At 41.8% G+C, this 20,599-nt stretch overlaps 1 protein-coding gene across 1 annotated transcript in view; it reads left to right on the forward strand.

The window, feature by feature from the left end:
* slc18a2 (solute carrier family 18 member 2) overlaps positions 1-20,599 on the forward strand; it is a 56,933-nt gene that overhangs the window by 22,420 nt on the left and 13,914 nt on the right. The window contains exons 3-12 of the mRNA XM_055646929.1: positions 2,982-3,321; positions 8,154-8,212; positions 8,392-8,475; positions 8,932-9,024; positions 15,414-15,503; positions 15,584-15,627; positions 15,716-15,776; positions 17,463-17,558; positions 19,239-19,317; positions 19,599-19,650. Coding sequence (XP_055502904.1) covers positions 2,982-3,321; positions 8,154-8,212; positions 8,392-8,475; positions 8,932-9,024; positions 15,414-15,503; positions 15,584-15,627; positions 15,716-15,776; positions 17,463-17,558; positions 19,239-19,317; positions 19,599-19,650 — 998 coding nt within the window. The remainder of the gene's footprint in view (positions 1-2,981; positions 3,322-8,153; positions 8,213-8,391; positions 8,476-8,931; positions 9,025-15,413; positions 15,504-15,583; positions 15,628-15,715; positions 15,777-17,462; positions 17,559-19,238; positions 19,318-19,598; positions 19,651-20,599) is intronic.

A 20,599-nucleotide genomic window follows, 5' to 3' on the forward strand; every position in this document is an offset into this window, starting at 1 on the left:
TTGGCTTTGGTTTAAAAATAAAAAAAAATGACCCTAGTGTGCAGGATGGTGCTAGTGTGGGCTGAAGGGCCTGTTTCTGCATTGTATCTCCATTCTAAGACCCAGAAGCATACAATAAATATGGAGGAATTAAAGGCCAAATGAGAGTGCAGAATCTGAAATAATGCGTACTGGTATAGAGAAAATACCTGGGGACTAGTGTGACTAAAGCCAAGCCAATTCCCCTGGTTGCCCTCGAAGGACTCTATCCGAAAATTCTCACTTGTGATCATTCAAAAAAACTCTTGTTCTTCTGGAACAATCCAAGCAGACATGAAATAGGCAAACATGATATAATGATTCAAAAAGAGGTGAGTGAAAATAGGAACCTTAGATCAATTAGTCTGTTATTAATAAGGTTGCAGCCTAATGTTGAAATCAATTTGAATGGAAAATGATAGCAAGGTAATTACAAAAACATATTCTATTATTTATCTAAATAACTCTCCGCTGCACACACCAATATAAAAGTACTCCATCAACAGATATAGGGGAGGCACGGTGGCACAGCGGTAGAGTTGCTGCCTTACAGCGCCGGAGACCCGGGTCCGATCCTGACTACTGGTGCTCTCTGTTCAGAGTTTGTACATCCTCCCCGTGACTGCGTGGGTTTTCTTCGAGATCTTCGGTTTCTTCCCACACTCCAAAGACGTACAGATTTGTAGGTTAATTGGCTTGGTGGCTGCATAACTTGTTTCTAGTGTGTGCAGTATAGTGTTAATGAGCGGGATGATTGCTGGTCGGCATGGACTCTGTGGGCCGAAGGGCATGTTTCTGCGCTGTATCTCCATATTGTACCATTGGGTTAATAGTTGGGGCTCAACACCCTCCCTGTGTGCCTGGGTCCTGGACTTTCTCACCGCCAGGCCCCAGGTAGTCAAGATGGGAGGGAATACATCGAAGTCCCTCACCCTGAGCACAGGATCGCCCCAGGGTTGCCTCCTCAGCCCCCTATTGTACTCCCTGTACACACATGACTGTGTGGCTAGGTTCAGCTCCAATTCAATAATTAAGTTTGCTGATGACACTGTGGTGGTGGGCCTGATCTCAGACAATGATGAGAAGGCCTACCGGGAGGAGGTGGCTGATCTAGCACTCTGGTGCCAGGAGAACAGCCTCCTCTTGAACATCAAAAAAACAAAGGAGCTGATCATGGACTTTAGGAGGGCACATCATCCGAGGACATACACTCCATTGAGTATAAATGGGGATCCTGTGGATAGGGTGAACTGTTTTAAATATCTGGGAGTCCACATCTCTGAGGATATGACATGGTCATCACACGCCTCAGCACGGGTGAGTAAGGCAAGGCAGCGCCTTTACCACCTCAGGCAATTGAGGAAATTCAGAGTGTCTCCGAGGATCCTCCAGTGCTTCTACGCAGCGGCGGTGGAAAGCATCTTGTCCGGGAACATTACCATCTGGTTCGGGAATTGCTCTGCCAAGGACAAGAAGGCTCTGCACTATGGGAACTTCACTCACCGTTCTGCAGGAACTATACAACAGGAGGTGCAACTCCAGAGCAAACAAAATCATGAGAGACCTCTTCCACCCCTGCAACGGACTGTTCCAGCCGCTACGGTCAGGCAAACGCCTCCGTTGCCATGCAGTGAGAACGGAGAGGTTGAGAAGGAGTTTCTTCCCAGAGGCAATTCGGACTGTAAACGCCTTTCTCACCAGGGACTAACTGTACAGAACGTTTTTCCTTCTATTATTTATTATGTAAAATAATATGTGTGTTATGATTGTGTTTATAATTTGTTTGGTTGGTTTGTTGTTCCGCGAGCATTGCCACTTTCATTTCACTGCACATCTCGTATGTGTATGTGACAAATAAACTTGACTTGACTTGACTTGACTTGATAGTTACTCTCGTATAAAGGCCAGAAAAATCCAGTCAAACAAATATATTTTTATTGCAACACATATGGGGTAGCACAATGTAGAGCTACAGCCTCATTGCTCCAGCGACTCCAGTTCAATTCTGATCTCTAGTGTAGTTTGCAGGGTTTACCTGTGCTGGCATTGGTTTCTTCTGAGTACTCCTGCTTCTTCCCACATCGCAAGACATGTGAGTTGTTAGGTTAATTTTCTGTTGTCAATTGCCACAATGTGCAGGTGTGCGTAGAACCTGGGCGGATTTGATGGAACTGTTGGGAGAATAAAATTGTAATTGTGGGATTAGTATACAGTAAGTGATGGCCAACACAGACGTGATGGGAGAAAGGGCCTGTTTCGCTGCTATATTACTCGGACTGTCACAGTTAAGATTCTCAATTCTTTGAAGATATGTCCCACGTTAAAGTTATTTTGATGCATTTGTTTCTGTATATATCATGTCTAAGTACATTAGAGAATTCCTAAGCATCTAATTATTCAGCATAACCTCAATAGACGATTCATTAAATGTGATGATTGAATACAATTTGCCATATATAAAATCATCTATTTAATTTATCAAGTCATGCTGCAATGAATGTTTCTTCAATTAGAAGGCGGAGAAAGCACATGCACTCTCCATCCCACTGCACCGTTCCTCAAAAACACAATCTCCAAGAAAAATTAAAATGGTTAACATAGAAGTAAAATTTAACCTTCATAGTGTGGTCGAGCAGAAATGCCTGGGCTTCCTATTTAAAAACAATAATAATTAATCGTGCTTCTTTACTCCGAAAGATCCGCATGATTGTAAACATTTATTTTTGCTTTTAATGTCCAGGGAGTTGAATGCTACCAATAATAGTCTTTAATGGTCATTGTTTGGAACTGTTGCTGAGGTTTGTGGGTGAATTAGGTGGGATTCATTACATTTACCATTGCAAGAAAAGGCAGTGCTAAATGGAAATGGAATGCAAGATTCATGTGTATTAGGATGTTTATAGCCTGACTGGATTTCAGTAAGAGAGAAATAACATTGAGAATTGAACTTGTGTGTCTTGCAGTGCCCATCATTCCCAGTTACCTGTACGCTCTCCAACATCAATCACCAGCAGAAAACCCAGTGGCAAGTCCTGAAGTTATTTCGGCAACAAGATTTCAAAAGATATATTCCTATTACGACAACTTGACAATGGAAACTGGAAAGGATGGCGAGCGAGGAGGGAATGAAATCAATGCCACTCAGCCTGCTGTCGTCAATTCCACAACTGCACCTGGCTCCAACTCGAGCTGTTTAAAGCACAAAGACCTGCTGAATGAGAATGTAGAAGTTGGTTTGTTGTTTGCTTCCAAAGCCACTGTTCAGCTTGTAACCAATCCTTTCATTGGACCGCTGACAAACAGGTGAGCCAATGCGCACTGAGTCTTGCAATGAAGCTTTAAGAATCCCACTGACATAAGCGAATATCCATTTGAAAAAACAAACCTAAATTATCTTAAAGGGTGGATTGGAAACTGCTATTGGAGCTTAAATTCACACAGGACATGGTAGTACATGGCTGGCAGACCTGGCATATGTGGAGTGAACAACCTAGGTGCCATTTCAAGTATACACAGCCTGTATATTAGATCCTTGTGGAGTTCATTAGATGCATTCAAAAATCAACTAAGGACATACAGTAAGTACAGAAGGAACTAGGAGGACTGGGGCACTCAGCCCCCTAATGCCAATTACACAATTCAATGTGATCAAGGCTGATCTCTCCTACGCCTCAGCTCTTCTCTGTCAATTCCTCATAAGCTTCAATTCCCTTATCTTTCTATAAATTCATGTACTTCATCTTTAAGTAACACAATGAACTAGATAATTTAAAGCTTATCTGAGCATGAACAGAATAGCTGTGTTGGACGATTTGAATGAGCTGAAGATTCCAACAGAATGTAAACAAATGCCATTCTGGTTTAGTCGAATTACCTGTTTCTCTGCAATAAAGACCACAAACTTCTATCGAAGTGACCTCTGATGAAATTCTTACATTGATCAGAAGGCTGGAAGAACACAGTGGGTTAGAGCAGCATCTGTGAAGGAAAACAATGCAGCTCACCATTTTGGATTGAGACCAGCCATGATGAAGGGTCTCAACCAAAAATGTCGACTTGCACCTTTTTCCTCCACAGATGCTGCTTGATCTGCTGGGTTCTGGCATTGTTCAGTTTGTTTTCCAGATTCTAGTTTCTGCATTCTTTTTGTCATTTTACAGTGATTGCATGATTTACTTTTTAATTATGTTTATGATTACTGAAAGTCTCCCCAGTTAATGCAATCTGTCTCCACGTCCTCGCCTTACCCAATCACCATGCAACTTTTATTTTCTTATTATGGGTGGCGCCCGTAATGGCAGCCTCGCCAACGGCCTGTCGTGTCCCTTTTTTCATTATTTTAAGTATGTCTTAAATGTATGTTTCAATGTTTTTTGGTTAGTTTATGAGGGGGTAGGCGGGGAGGGGGGGGGGGGGGGGGGAATAGCGGGAAACTTTCATTCAGTCACCTACCTCGACGGAGATGCGATTTTCTCCGTTTCGCTGGCATGGCGCAGACTTACCATCTCGGAGCGGGCGATCCTTTGCCGAGGGTCACCAGAAGAAGAGCTCCGACTGCAGGGCCTGTGGACTTTAACACCGTGAAGCCCGCGGTCATCAGTAAGAAGTGGCCGACTCGTGGAGTGTTCCAATCTGTCCTGAAGCCGGAGTTTCGATCATCCCAACGAGAGGGCCTGGACATCGGACCATTGGCAACAGCAATTGCGGAGGGTTCAAGGCCCCGACCACGATGAACAAAGAGTGACTGAACTTTATTGCCTTCCATCACAGTGACGAATGTGATGCCACTGTGGTGGATGCTTATGTTAAATTTTATTTTATGTGTGTATTGTGTTTCACTTAGTATGGCTGTATGGTAACTCAAGTTTCACTGTACCTTAGCTAGTTAAGTGACAATAAATGCAAACTTGAACTCAGGAAATCTCATGTCTTAATACATTCAAATGTCGTGAGATTTAAATTAAATTTGTAGCTATAAAATTAACTATCATTGCAACCCATCACTGGGGAAAAAGTGCTTTCAATCAAGAGAATTTTATGAAGCCAACTGAGAAAATGTAAGCGGATAGATTAATCTAAAAACAAATGTTTAAATGAATGAAAGTAATTAACATGGTCGAGTTTTCTTTCCTGCCTTCTGAAAAGTTGAATTTCATATTGTAAAGGTTAAAATGTAAAACACAGAGGATTAGCATCCACATAGACACTTTACAAGTCATCACTGAATTCAAATATGTATCTAAAACGTAAATCTGCAAACCATCATTAATATTATAACACATGATGTTTGGCTTCCTATCATCTAGGTGCGCAAATGTCTTCCGAGTGAAGCAGTATATCGTATGTACTTTTCACAAACCAGTGTTCTGCGTTTGGTGTTCTTAACGTGGTCTCCTCTGCACTGGGTGAACCAAACTCAGATTGGGGTGATGACTTTGCAGAGCATCTGTCTAAAGTGCACAGAAGGCACTCTGGGCTTGGGTTGCCTGCCACTTCACTTCTCTATCCCACTCCTGCTGTGACGGCTCTCTCCGGGGCCTCCTGTACTGTGACAAACTGGCCCAACGCGAGCTTGAGGAACAGGACCTCACCTTCTGTCTGGGCACGTTGCAGCCTTCAGAACTCAGTTTGGAAATCTTTATTTTATGTAACTCGCTCTTTCCTTCTATCTGCGTCAGAATGGACCAATTCTGCCTGTAATCCATCTGTAATTTTGGCTCAGTTTTACTCTCTCTACAGTTTGGCCTGCTGGTCATCTCACACAGTTCTGCATTAGCAACACATACATAGCACAGAAAGTGAAACATAATTTGCTTCTAACTGCTACATTAACTCATTTGGTCTTGTCCTATCATAGATATTCCTGTTGTTCTATCCATCCCTCCCCACCTTCCCTGCCACTGAAAGCTAACCTGTAATTTATCTTTTCCATTACCAGTGAAAGGCCTTGGATCCAAAATATCTATTTTGTTTCTCTTTCCACAGATATTACCTGACCTGCTGGGTATTTCTGTTTTCATTTCAGGTTTTCAGCATCTGTCTTTAATGAATTTCAAAATTAATATTAATCTGTGTGGTTTTGCACAAAATAAGCATTATCATTGTCATATTTGTTTGTGTACATGAATAACTGGGAGGTGGTGTATCTGTTAGAGTGTGAAAGGGTTAGATGGGACAACAAGTACACCTGTATACATGAACATCAGTAACAATGTGAAATGCTGGGACAATTGTATGAAGAGACAATGTGTATATGATTGCATCATTGTAGTGCACTGGCTCATAGCATGTTCTTTCCTGCTTTAACACACGAGTCCTCCAGTTCCAACACTCCCTTGTCACATCCACATCACTCATTCCTTTTCTCCAGAGATGCTGCCTGACCCATTGAGTTGCTCAGCATTTTGTATCTATCTCCCTTGAAACTCACCTGGTTGTTTTCAGCACTCCCTTGAAACTTACCAGGACTTAGTGGTAGAGCTGTTGCCTCACAGTGCAAGAGATTCAATCCTGATCTGGGGCGATGTCTGAGTGGAGGTTGCACATTCTCCCTGTGAACTTGTGGTTTTCCTCGTGACTTTCTGGTTTCCTCTCACATCCCAAAGACTTGCGGGTTTGCAGATTAACAGGCCTCCAAATTGCCCCCAATATATCGGGAGTGGAAGATAAAGTGGGATAACATAAAACTAATGTGAAAGGATAATCGGTCAGCATGGATTCTGTGGGCTGAAGATCCTGGTTCCAGACTGTATCTCTAAACTAAACTAATGTTTGCTTTAAACTTAAGTCACTAGAAAATGTACCATTGTTCTTCTACATTAAATACATGTATTGGAATAGTGATAGCAATATTATCCAACGGTCTGGAATATCTGCTGCATCGACACTTGAGTCCAAGGCCTGCCAGGTTAAGAGTTTACTGTGATACCAAAAAAGAACTTGTAAGATGGGTAGAAATGTATGTATCTATGGCAGCTGCAGAGAGTGTATGTATCTGTAAGAGAGTGGGGATGTGTGATAGCATTATAGAATTAAAATGACATGACAGAAAATGTGTGCAGATATGACAGTAAGGCAGTAAGTAAAGTAACAGCAAATGTATAAGAAGGAACTGCAGATGCTGGAAAATCGAAGGTAGACAAAAGTGCTGGAGAAACTCAGCGGGTGCGGCAGCATCCATGGAGCGAAGGAAATGGGGGGGGGGGGGGGGGGGGGAGAAGCAAATGTATGTGTGCAGATATTAAAGGAAATGTCTGTTTGATAACACAAAATATGTTTCAGAGTATGTATGGATTTGAAGATTGTATAAAAGCAAGAAATAGTGCATTTGCTTACATGTATCAGTTTGCATGACTACATAGGTACTGGTTATATAATTTACTCCAGGGAATGCATGGTATGAATTCGAATAACTGAAACTGGTGAACATTCACCTATAAAGGTAAATTTATGATTTTGATCACTATTATTTTTCTACTATTACACCGAATTCCGATGATTGAAATAACAACAAATACAGAACCATGCAAGCAGTAATGTGCAACTGGCGTAAGACAGAAACAAGCTACATTGCTCCCGAGTAAAACTCAAGGTGCGGGAGGAACTTGGTGGGTCAGGCAGCAGCTGGGGAGGGAATGGACAGGCTTCAGAACTCTGCTTCAGGCGCAGCAGCAAGAATCACCGTGTGGGAGCAGTGATAGAGGAACTCGCAGACCTCCCGATGGAGAGATGAGGAGAACTTTTTCAAAGTAGTCATACTTTGATGCAATTTTTGCAGTGGGAACAGTTAAATGAGGACACAGAGACTGCAGATGCTGGAATCAGAAGCAAAACACAAGGTGCTGGAGGAACATAATGGATCAGACATCATCTGGGGAGGGAATGGGCTACTTTGAAAAAGTTCTCTCTCTGACACGTTGTGTGAGACCCTTTCTCACTGCTCCCCCTCTGTGCTTCCTGCTACACTGTTCATGATATACGGATCATATCAACAAATCACTTAAAATGCTGTCAGCTACAGAGCTTCTTTTATGCATTTTTTCCACCTAGACTGTCATTTGTATTTCGGAAATTATTCTTTACATTGTTTAAATATTAATGTATTGCTTAAATTGAATACTTTATTCTGTTTGCAGGATAGGATATCAGCTCCCAATGTTTGCAGGGTTTATCATCATGTTTATTTCAACAGTTAGTAAGTACCTAAAGTTTTTCTGAACTATCAAACTTAACGAGATGTGATGTTAGATTGGCGGGATAGTGTCCTTCTAAAATAGCCGCTCAATTGATTTGAACTTTATTTCTGAAAATGATATACAGATTAATTGAAAATACTTTAAACTGTCCTTTGTTTTTTCTTCTCTCTCTCCACAGTGTTTGCTTTCTCAAATACGTATGTGCTACTCTTCATTGCCCGAGCTCTGCAAGGTGTAGGGTCTTCTTGCTCTTCTGTGGCAGGTAGGGGCAAGTGCTAGAGTGCCAGTAAAATACCAGCAAAAATTAGCACATCATTTTGTCAGAAATCCCCACCTAAAAATGATCTGTAATTAAATATTGATTATACATTCAATATTCAATTACAGGTCATTTTAAGTGGTGATTTCTGACAAAACAGTGTGCTTTTTGAAAAAATGCAATAGGCATTATATTTTTCCAGTCCAGCACAGATAATATTCCATTAAAGTATATTGTACTTTTGTAGTGCAAGAAACTCCCAATTTTTTTCCTGGAATTTGTCTTCTCATTATTTAAGAACAGAGAAGCATCTGGATGTACAGAGTAATGCCGACTGTATGTATATGATTCAAATGAGATGTTTTATTCCATACAGAAATCATGTTGTACTTCATGTCTGTCTAAATATTAATGTTCAGCACCATGCAATGCTTTGACAATGTTGCTTTGTTTTTCTAGGAATGGGGATGCTGGCTAGCGTTTATACTGATGACGAAGAAAGGGGTAATGCTATGGGCATCGCTTTAGGAGGCATGGCTTTGGGTGTTTTGGGTCAGTGTCCTTTATAAAGTGGTCACATTTGTAGTCAATGATACATTAGAAACTTTAGGATAGCTTATTGGCTAGATTTCAGAATGCCTTTCTCACACTGTAAGCATTTCTAGAAGCCATTCTAAAGAAAAAATATGTTGATTACATCTTGAAATACACACATTATTAGTTGGTGATTAAAACTTTAAAACTTTTGAGATTACACTCTAGGCTTCGTTTAGTAAGGAAAAACAGAAAATGCTGGAAATACTCCATAGGTCAGTCGGCAGTGGGAAGAATTATATTTAGCTTTTTATATTAAAATGAATTCAGGATCTATAATACTTTGGAAATGCACAAAATGCTGGAGTAACTTTGTGGGTCAGGCAGCATCTCTGGAGAACATGGATGTGTGATATTTTCAGGTCAGGACCATTCAAGAGTAATTTCAAAAGAGTTTTTTAAAAGCAATTGGTTAAACCAAATATTCAAAAGGATAAAGCCTGGAGTCCTTTTGCTAAACAATTCAATCTTCATGTTTATTTCCTAAACATTGTGATTTGCATTTGTTTGCAAGAACCATCAAAGTCCCTTTTATACCGTACCTTTATGCCCATTTATTTTTCTTTGTACACAATGAGTGGTAATTTGGTGATATACAAACATATGGAAGAAAATCAAAGATTGACTGATATCATGGGTGCTACTTTGTACCCACATCTCTCGCCCCATTACTGCTTTGCTATGGATTCCCCTCATTACAATTATTACTGGTGGGATGTGTTGGACTAACAAATTTTGGAATATTGTATCAACTCCTATCAAATAAAGAAACATTTGTTTATATGTATATTGGAGTTAGTTTCGAAGATTATAATGTTTTTAGTGAAATGCTGATTGCATGTGGGTGATTCCAGTATCTCAAATGCACGTGGGGGGAAATTACATGCTATGAGTTCAATTAATACTTAATGATTTTTAATTATGCCTTTCAATGTCATAAGTGCTTTATAAGATTCCAATAGTCAATAAATGTAAATGAGCAACACCATGTATCTACTTAAAAAAATGATTCTATGCTCATCAAGGTAGGGAATATCACAAACATGAAATGAAAATGTTACAATTTGAGGATGTAATATTAGCATTTAGCAATAGCAAAATTAGTATAACTCTAAGAAAGAAATCAAATTAAGACCAAATTTGGGGATATTGGTTTTATATAAAACCCTTGTGACATTAGTCATACAGCATGGAAACAAGCCCTTCAGCCCAACTTGCCTGCACCAACATGTCCCATCTACACTAGTCCCACCTGCGCATGTTTGGTCCATAGCCCTCTCAACCTGTCCTATCCATGTAGTTACCTAAATGTTTCTTAAACATTGCGATAGTACCTGCTTCAACTACCTCCACTGGAAGCTCGTTCCATACACTGTTATCTTCTTAAATGGGGTTGTTCCATGACAGATCATCACAAATTTTAATTTCTGTCATAAAAGTTAATAGTGTTTTAAATTATTAATAATTATTTTATATTAAATATATTTAGAATGAAATCCTTAATTTGAAAGTTTTTTTTCGTTTACGGCTAGCTTACATGATACTTTAATAACCTTTTAATTTTTATTTTAACTATTATTTTGTATTGAATTACACTATATAAATATATATTTTTTAAAGCCCCTTTTCATACAGTAGACTCAAAACTTTTAAGCAATGTGGACTAAGCATGATATTCACCTCCAGAAAAAAAAGTAGGAAGTATTGGCCGGGGGTCCAAGAGGCTGTCTAGGCCCTCAGCAAGGTCCAGGGGGAAACATCCCCTGAAGCTCCTGCATTTTCAATAAATTGAAAGCGATTCTCAAGCTTTTTGCTGGTAGTTTACCTGACAGATGCTTAGAATGTTTCTAACACATAAGCAGTAAAATAACCCCCAAAAGAAATATATTTCATGAAATAGACAATAGGTGCAGGAGTAGGCCATTCGGCCCTTCGAGCCAGCACCCCCATTCACTGTGATAATGGCTGATCATCCACAATCAGTACCCCATTCCTGCCTTCTCCCCATATCCCTTGACTCTGTTATCTCTAAGAGCTCTATCTATCTCTCTCTTGAAAGCCTCCTTTCAGTCTGAACGAAATTATGTTGCCTGCAGTCATACACAGAACCAATAAAAACAAATCTTACACTGTAAACCTGGTTCTGGACTCTCCAGCATTAGTGATGTTCCTGCCTCTAGCGTGTCCAAACACTAATGATCTTGGATGTTCCAAAGCCTCATATAGCTAAAAAGATCGCTTCAAAAAAATATGTTACCTCCCTCTCTCTTTGCTAGATTAGATTCGATTAGATTTCCCGGAGATTCCGACCTCCAGTCTGAAGCGAAATTCCGTTGGTGCAGTGTACACAGAACGCCGAAAAACAAAACATACCGTAAACTCCAAAACAGCATCCACCACAGTGAGGTTCACCAAGCCCATCCTCACTGTGATCCCGCAGTCTCAAAGTCTTAGCCACCGCCCCTCCTTGTTCTCCCTCGGGTCCCACAGTCGATCCGCTGGAGGGCCACCGCTCCAGTCCCTCCGGGTCCCGTGGTGATGTCGCCGCCGCTGGAAAGCCACCGCCCCCGCTCCGGCCCGCCACAGCATCAGCTCCGGGCCACCGCCCCAGCTCCGGGTCCCACAGTCTCCGCTCCGGGCCACCGCCCCAGCTCCGGGTCCCGCAGTCTCTGCTCTGGGCCACCGCCCCAGCTCCGGGTCCCACAGTCTCCGCTCCGGGCCACCGCCCCAGCTCCGGGTCCCGCAGTCGCTGCTCTGGGCCACCGCCCCACCTCCGGGTCCCACAGTCTTCGCTCCAGGCCGCTGCCCCAGCTCCGGGTCCCGCAGTCTCAGCTCCGAGCCCCGCTGCATCAGCTCCAGGCCACCGCCGAAAGCCAGAACGCCGCACCAGCAAGTCGGGCCACCACTGCCAGCCTCTCGTTGGTGAGTCCTGGCTGGCTCTGCCTCCGGAGCCTCAGGGTCAGTCGCAGGCAGGAGGCCGCCAGCTCCGCCATTAGGCCTCAGCGCAGACGGAGGCAGAGAAGGGGGATACGACACGAAAAAGTCGCATTCCCCCGAAGGACGAGACAGAGAACATGTTTCACCCCCCCCCCCCCCCCCCCCCCCCCCCCCCAACACAACCCAACAAACTAAAACTTAACCAAACCACAAAAAACAACAGAAAAAAGTAAAGACAGACGGACTGCAGGCGAGCCACAGCTGTTAACAGCGCCGCCACTTCCTAGCACTGAGATGAGAGAAAACTTTTTCACACAGAGTTGTGAATTTGTGGAATTCTCTGCCACAGAAGGCAGTGGTCTTGTCTCCTTCAGCAGCACCTCGGTCTCCCTTCCTGAGCTCAGACACCCACTTCTTCTTACCTCACCTACGCTCACTTCCCCTCACTTACACACCTACACCTCGACTAAACCCTCGCTTCGACGATACCTCACTACCAAACTTCCCCTCACACCTAAACCTCACCTCGACTAAACCGTACCTGACTAAACCTCGCCCCTCAAATAAACCTCACACCTTAACCCTACCTCAATTTAACTAAACCTCGTGCCTCGACGAATCTCCTGCTCCTGCTATTTATAGCCCCCCCGGCCGTTGGCGGCGCCTCACGTGAGCGGAACGGCTACAACCAGGGGGGGGCGGGGCCGAGCGTGGAGAACAGCGCAGGTGCACCGCCCGAGAGAGCCAGTGAGAGGGGAGGGGAGGGGCACGTGCGCTGACGTTGACGTCGAGCCCGAGCCCCCCACCCCCCCCCTGCTGCCCGCCCGCAGCGGCTGCAGCCCCTCCCCATGGGAGAGGGAGAGAGGCGGCGATTAGTCGAGACGGGGATTATGTGTGAGATTATGTTTAGTCGAGGAGAGGATTAGTGAGTCGATGTTTAAGTGTGAGGTGAAGTTTAGTCGAGGTGAAAAATGAGATTAATTTCTAGGAAAACAAAAACATCGGAAATTCGAATTTAAATCGGAAGAATATCTGGACTAAAGTTGCTTCTGGGGCCCCTCCGGATTAGGGGCCCTGAAGTTTATACTTCATTAATTTCTTAGTGGATCCGCCCCTGTCCGGGACCAACATGCCGAGTCACCACCCTTGGCAATAATCTCTATTATGTTCAATAATCTCAGATAGAATTGCTGTAAGATGGCTGCTACTGTGGTGAGGAGTTGGGGGCAAGACCACGAGGTCACAGCAAATCACTCAACAGCACCTCATATTCCACTAGGGCAGTTTACAACCCAAGTAACTCATGCATTCCTTCTCTTCCCCTCCCACATTCTGGTCATCCTACCTGTTCCACTGGCCACATCCTTGTATCCCTCCTGTCATAACACCTTTCCCAGCCAACAATGGGCCATTATGGGCTCCATCCTTCCTGAAGCCGTATGTTACCGCCCCTGAATTTTTTTAACCTTTTCTCGCCTCCAGATTTATATCCCATCCCCCCCCCCCCCCCCTAAAGTTGCTTCTGGGGCCCCTCAGGATTAGGGGCCCTGAAGCCTATACCTCTTTCAGTCCGCCCCTGAAGGGCTTCCACCTGAAACACCATCTACTCCTTTTCACCAGAGATACTGCCTGAGCTGCTGAGTTACTCATTTTGTGTTTATCTTAAGACTGGCTTTTGCTGGGGGTGAGTGTTGTGGGGCCAATCTGGGTTCAAGTGTGCTAACAACAGCAGACACAATATCCTGGCAACCCTGAAGGCCAGGATTTGCAATATTATTTTACTGCCCCTTAACAGGATAATGAAGCCAGCCAGTAGGATCATTGGTGCTCCACTCCCTTTCCTGTTGGAGATCTATCAGAAGCGTAGCATCCGCAGAGCCATCTCCATTATTAAGGACCCCCTATAATCCATCACACCACTTCTTCTCTATTCTACCATCTGGGAAGAGGTACAGGAGCATCAGCTGCAAAACCAGCAGGATGCTCCACAGCTTCTTTCCACAGGCAATACGACTGGTTAACGGACTGTGTCCCCTCCCCATACATCATACACCGACACATCTAACCTCGCCCATACTTTGACAGCAAAGCCATACCTGTCAAAGCAAAGCCACTGTTCGGTCTGAATGGTTGTTTTTATTTCAAATATTAGGCCTATTTTAGATATTTGTTGTATTTATTCTGTTTTTTTATTAACTGCACTGACAGGAACTGATTGAGAAACAATTTTACGTTTCTTCTGCGTATGTAGGTACTCAGTTAAAATGACATTAAAGTAAATACTGAATACTGATTCAGGGAAAAGGTGTGTGAGCAGCGGCAGATTTATAAATGTACCAGCTGCTAATATGAAGCCCCTACTATTTCAATTAACGGGCCTCATTTAAACCCCTGCTGGCTCAGTAAACACCCATGGACAGTGAACAACTTGTTGGGAGAAGCGAGCACTTTGTTCTTGGTGAGGTCACCTAAGCACCTATGACATTGTGGGCATTGGACATTGTTTCGAACATAGTTGCACTACAATGCCAAGAAACTTATTCTGCACTTTTCCTTCACTTTACCTACTGTACGAGTTCGGCTGGATTGTATTTGACTATAGTTTTATCTGCTTTGATTGGATGGCAGTAAAACAAACCTTTTCACTGTACCTCAGTACACATGACAATAATAAAACCTAAAGTCAATACATTAAGCTGACTTTTTATTGATGTGCAACTCTTTCTCTCTACTAAGGCTGACTGACCTACTGGCTATTTCCAGCACTTTCTGTTTTTATTAGAAAATTTAGAAGAAAAAACTGCTCTGATTCATAGATTAAAAGAACATTTTTACTGAATTGGCTCTTTAGAGCACTGCCTCATGCAGAAAAGAAAATAATACCAGACATTCTGAAAAAAATCTGAAGATATCTGAATAGATATTAGAAACATGAAATAAAACTAGAACATGCTAATTTAAAACAGTTTAAAGGGGATGTGTGGGGAAGTTTGCCAGGGTTGGTGGTGGTGGTGGAGGTTGGTATGATAGTGGTGTTTAAGAGGCTTTTAGATCGCCACTTGGATACGCTGTGAATGGAAGGATGTGGATCATGTACAGGCAGATGAGATTAGTTGATCTTGGCATTTTGCTTGCAACAGACATTGTGGGCCAAAGAGTCCATTCCTGCGCTGTCCTTTTTCCATGTTCTATGCTGAAAACCCCTAGCAGGTCAGACAGTATGTGAAAAGAGAAACGTGTAATATTTCAGGTGGAAGATGATGGAGGGTGTTTTTTCTGAAATGTTAACTTTGTTTTCCTTTCCATTGACACTGCCTGACTTGCACAATAATTCTTTGTGTCGGTGTGGTGATTGATTCCTCTGTAGGTGTAAGTAATTCACATCAATGTTTCAATTTGCACCTTTACAGTGGGCCCACCATTTGGCAGTGTGATGTTCGAATTTGTGGGGAAAACAACACCATTTCTTTTCCTGGCAGCACTAGCATTGCTGGATGGAGGTAGGTGAAGGAAAAGAACGAATTAATGTTCCACTGTTTAACATGGATTTGTGCAGATTTTTCATTTTGTTCTTCTTTAGCATTACAGCTGTTTGTCCTCCAGCCTACTAAACCACAACCAGAAGTAAGCGTTATCAGGAAAAAAATGAATTCAGATTTTGTTTCTTAATTCAAACATAATAATATTTTTCTCTTTGATTTTTTTTTTCCAGAGTCAAAAGGGGAGCTCACTGTTTACACTTTTACGTGACCCTTACATATTGGTCGCTGCAGGTATTTCCAGAATAACTACAGACATGTTCTCCATCTTCTGCACCTTCTTCCCAATTATAGCAAATGAGATGAGAGCATAGACATGGTGGCGAAGGCCTTTGCAGTTAACGGCTGCCTTCTTGAGGCAGCACTTCCTACAGATCCCATCAATGGTGGGAAGGTTGATACTCGTGATGGGCCAGGCAATGGCCACCACTTTCTGCAGCCTCTTTCATTCTTGCGCATTCAAATTACTGATTCAGGCCATGATGCAAGTATTCTTTCCAATGTACGCTGATAAGACTATTTAGCATTATACCGAATCTCTTCAAACGTCTGAGGAAGTGGAAGTGTTGGTGAGCTTTCTTTGTGATTGTGTCAGTTTGCAGGGCTCAGGACAGATCATCAGGGATGTGCAAGCCCTGGAACTTGAAGGTGTTGACTCTCTATAAGGTGCATATACCCTTGTCTTTCCCTTTCTGAAGTCATCAATCGGCTCTTTTGTCTTGTTAGCGTTGAAAGACCAATTGTTGTTCAGGCACCAATCAACCAGATTCTGTACTCATCATTTCCCATTATTTCTCCAACAGTGGTGTTGTTGACAGATTTATAGGTGTTCGTGCTGTTTCTAACAACACAGCCTTGGGTATAGAGAAGAGCAAGGGACCTCAGAGGCAGTCTTGTGGACCTCTGTGCTGATGGCCAGTGAAGAAGAGATGTTGTTGCCAATTCATACTGATTGAGTTCTGCTAATGAGGCAGCCGAGGATCCAGTTGCCTAGAGATGAGCAGTGATCTAGTTCCCCGAGTTTGCCAATAGGTTTAGAAGGGATGATGGTGTTGAACACAAAGCGTAGTCAATGAACAACAGTATATGTTCCTGTTGTCCAAATGGTTCTGAGCAGTGGAGAGCCAGCATCTAATGTCAACTTGTTGTGGCGGTGGCACATTTAAGTGGGTCAGATCCTTATTATGGCAGAAGGTGAAATGCGTTATAAACAACCTCAACATTTTATAAAGTTAATTTGCTCAGGCTAGGATGACCTAAGACTAGATGTTCTCATAATTCCAAGTGATATCAGCGTACAAAAATAAATTTAAGTTTTGCATCAAAGGTTAGTAAAGCTGCCGCAAGTAAGGATTTCCTTGTTCCGGTTCATAGCCTGTACATATGATCAGTGCTTCTTTTGTGATGGTACATGGGTTACAAAGGCAGACAGGCACCTCCAAAACTTTAAACATCACAATTTCATTTTCCGGCAGCGTGACACGTATTAATGGTTCATACCAGCACCTGTTCGTCCACAAAAAAATCATTACATATGACAAATAAATTCTCTTGACTCTGCATCTCTCATCCTGCTTCATGCAAGAATTGATTACATTTTGGTAAATAGTGATGCAAGTATTGAAATGTTTGGTTTTTAATTAAACTTGTTGAAAATTGACCAGGTTTATTTGCTTAAGTGGTTTGACCTTTTAATAATAAATACTAAATGCACAAAAATAGAAACATTTTGTGTAATTGCTGTCATTGCTGGGATTCAACATCCTGACATTTCCTTTATTGGAATGGGTTACGATAAAGGGTATATTTCTCTCATGAGTCCTGTTGTATTAAATTAATATAGCATATATTACCTTCTCCTGGCCTTGTTTGAGAATTAATGATGTAGGAATTATTAATAACGATTCTGTTTTTAATAAGGAGCCATCTGCTTTGCAAACATGGGCATTGCCATGATGGAACCAGCATTGCCTATTTGGATGATGGAGACCATGTGTTCGCCAAAATGGCAACTGGGTAAATAGAAATTCATAACACTTACTGTTTTGAAACTATCGGTAATCATCAGGGAAAAAAAATAAAAATTGCTCTCGTCATCATGTGAATACATCGCTATTGCTTCTCTACTATTGGCTATTACCTGGACATTATGACTATATTCCAAAAGTTGCTTTCTAGTTGCACAATTACTCATTGGAGGAACTCTTCCTAACATACTTTCCACACTTTCACATCAAACATCCAGGGCAAATGTTTTCTAATATTGCATCTACATCTAGTATAGAGATACAACATAGAAACTGGCCCTTCAGCCCACTGAATCCATGGTGCCCATCGATCACCTGTTCACACTAGTTCCATGTTTTCACACTTTGTCACTCACTCCCTACATTATATGGACAATTAACTGACAAACCCGCATGTCTTTGGGATGTGGGAGGAAACCGGAGCAACCGGAGGAAACCCATAGTCGCAGGAAGAATGTGCAAACTTCACACACAGCAGCACAAGTTAGGATCCAACCTGGGTCTCTGGCACTGTGAGGCAGCAGCTCTACCAGCTGTACCACTGTGCTGGCAGCCCAAACCACAGAACTGTGCTTCTTATATATTGTATTGTTTACTTTTAAATATCTAAGTTAGCTTTGAGTGAATTAAACAAGAGAAACAAGTTAGTCAGGATTAGGATTAATTCTGAATTCAGTCTGAAGAAGGGTCTCGACCTGAACATCACCCATTCTCCAGAAATGCTGCCTGTCCCGCAGAGTTACTCCATCATTTTGTGTCTATTTTAGGATTAATTCTGTTCAGAACACAGCACAATTCTAAATTACTTATACCCAAAAAAAAACACCAGTTTAAAGATAGAGACTACATAGAACATAGAAAAGTACAGCAAAGGAACAACATTTATCGCTGTGGTGGAAGGCACAAAGTTCAGTCAGTCCTCCTCCATTGTTCACCCATGGTCGGGATTATGTGCAGGCAGATGAGATCAGTTTATTTAGCCCACAATATCTGTGCCAAACATGATGCCAAAATAAACGGATCTCATCAGCCCGCACATGATCCCAACCACGAGTGAACAATGGAGGAGGACTGACTGAACTTTGTGCCTTCCACCACAGTGCAGAATGCTGTGGTGGATGTTTTTGTTAAATCTTATTGTGTATTGTGTGTTCATTTTAATTGTACCGCTGCTGGCAAATTCATTTCACTGCACTTATATGTGTATGTGACGAATAAAACTGACTACTGACTATCATTGACCTCCATTCCCTGAAAAATCCATGTGTCTATCCCAAAACCCTCTTACTGTGAATGCCACTGTTGTCTGTTACATGTTCCAGGTGTAAAAAATATTGGCCTGCACATCTACTAAACATTGCCCCTCTCACCTTAAAGCTCTGCCCTCTAGTCTTTGAAAGGTTCTGACTGTCTATGCCTCTCATTATTATTATGTACTTGTACCAGGTCTCTCGTCAACCTCTGTCATCCAACAGAAAACTCAGGCGATACAGATATTATTCATTCCCTTTTGTTATTCTAGTTCAGCCTTCAACAGGAAATGAGAACTGCTCGGTCATATGGCAGCATTTCATTACCTTTTTCCGTTATCGATACATGCTTCTTGCAGTCTGTGATCTCATTACATTTGATTGACATTAACACTGATAAGCTTTGTTTTGCTTTGCAGGCGTTGCATTTGTTCCAGCAAGTGTCTCATATCTAATTGGAACTTACATCTTTGGTATCCTTGCACATAAAATAGGCAGGTAGGAAATTATCTTGTGAACCATTTATCAAGTACGGCCCTCAAAATCTATGCAATGGATTACGATGACTTTAATAATTAAAAAAAAAACCCAGATTGCTTGATACCCAGTGGTTCTTCAACTATATTTAATAAACTGGATGCCTGCTTGCTCAGGAAATGAACTCATGTGGGCTTATTTTATAAAATAAAATTGATAGGCTTGGCAGCCAGACAAAAAAAGTCCTTTAACTCAATATAGTCTGTGAATCCTGCACTGACTAGTTCTAATTTCATTCTCAGGTGGTTGTGCTCTCTGCTGGGAATGATCATCGTTGGAATAAGCTTTATTTTTGTAAGTTTACCAATAATAATGGGATCACCTTGAAGCTAAGTAGCCTGATTTAAGATTTATTTCAATCATTCTACACTAAAATTTGACATATTACGTTTCCTAAAATTTATGAATACTTTAGAAATAAACTAAGCTTCTAAAATCGATAATAGATATGTTAAGTACTTACTTGCGATAGTGGTTCATGATCTAAAAATATATTCAAACAACTAAGGCATAATTGTATTGTTTTAACTGACAAATGGATCTGATGTTGACTGTTTTGCCTGTATTTCCTAATTTCACATGCTTCATACAACATTGGAGGCCATTTGGCCCATTGTGTCACTTCCAGCAGCTCTCAGTTCAACCTTGTCAATATTATTACCTCAATTATTTCTCTGTAACCTACTCTCTCTCACATGTTCATTAACTCTATCCGAGTGATAATTTACAGTGCCTAATTAATTTACCAACCAGCATGTCTTTGGGAAGTGTGAGGAAAGCAAAGCAACTAGGGAAATACATGCAGTCACATGGTGAACATGCAAAACCCACACAGACAACATCAGAGGTCAGGATCGAACCTGGATCAATGGAGCTATGAAGAACAACATTAAATGCTGAACCATTATGCTGCCCGCTTGACAATATTTTCAATATAAATTTATATTCCTGACTAGAAAATAATGAATAGCTCATGTGTTCAATATGGACAATGCTTATTTTTGGGACATTCATAAATCTATTTTTTTAAGTATAAAATTACTGTTGCCATCATTGATGAACTAAACTCTTGTGTTCACCAAGCTTTCTTTGCCCTTTATCTCAACACCATATGTAACTTATTGGTGGACGAGCAGACAAAGGGATGTTAATCAAAAACACCCATCTGCAAACATTGGCAAGTCTTTTCTAACATTTTATGTGCTCGTTGTTTTCCAATCAAAAAATGAAAAATAAGCTGTTG

The sequence above is a fragment of the Leucoraja erinacea genome, chromosome 15, assembly GCF_028641065.1.
Source record: "Leucoraja erinacea ecotype New England chromosome 15, Leri_hhj_1, whole genome shotgun sequence".
In the NCBI taxonomy this organism is placed as follows: domain Eukaryota; kingdom Metazoa; phylum Chordata; class Chondrichthyes; order Rajiformes; family Rajidae; genus Leucoraja; species Leucoraja erinaceus.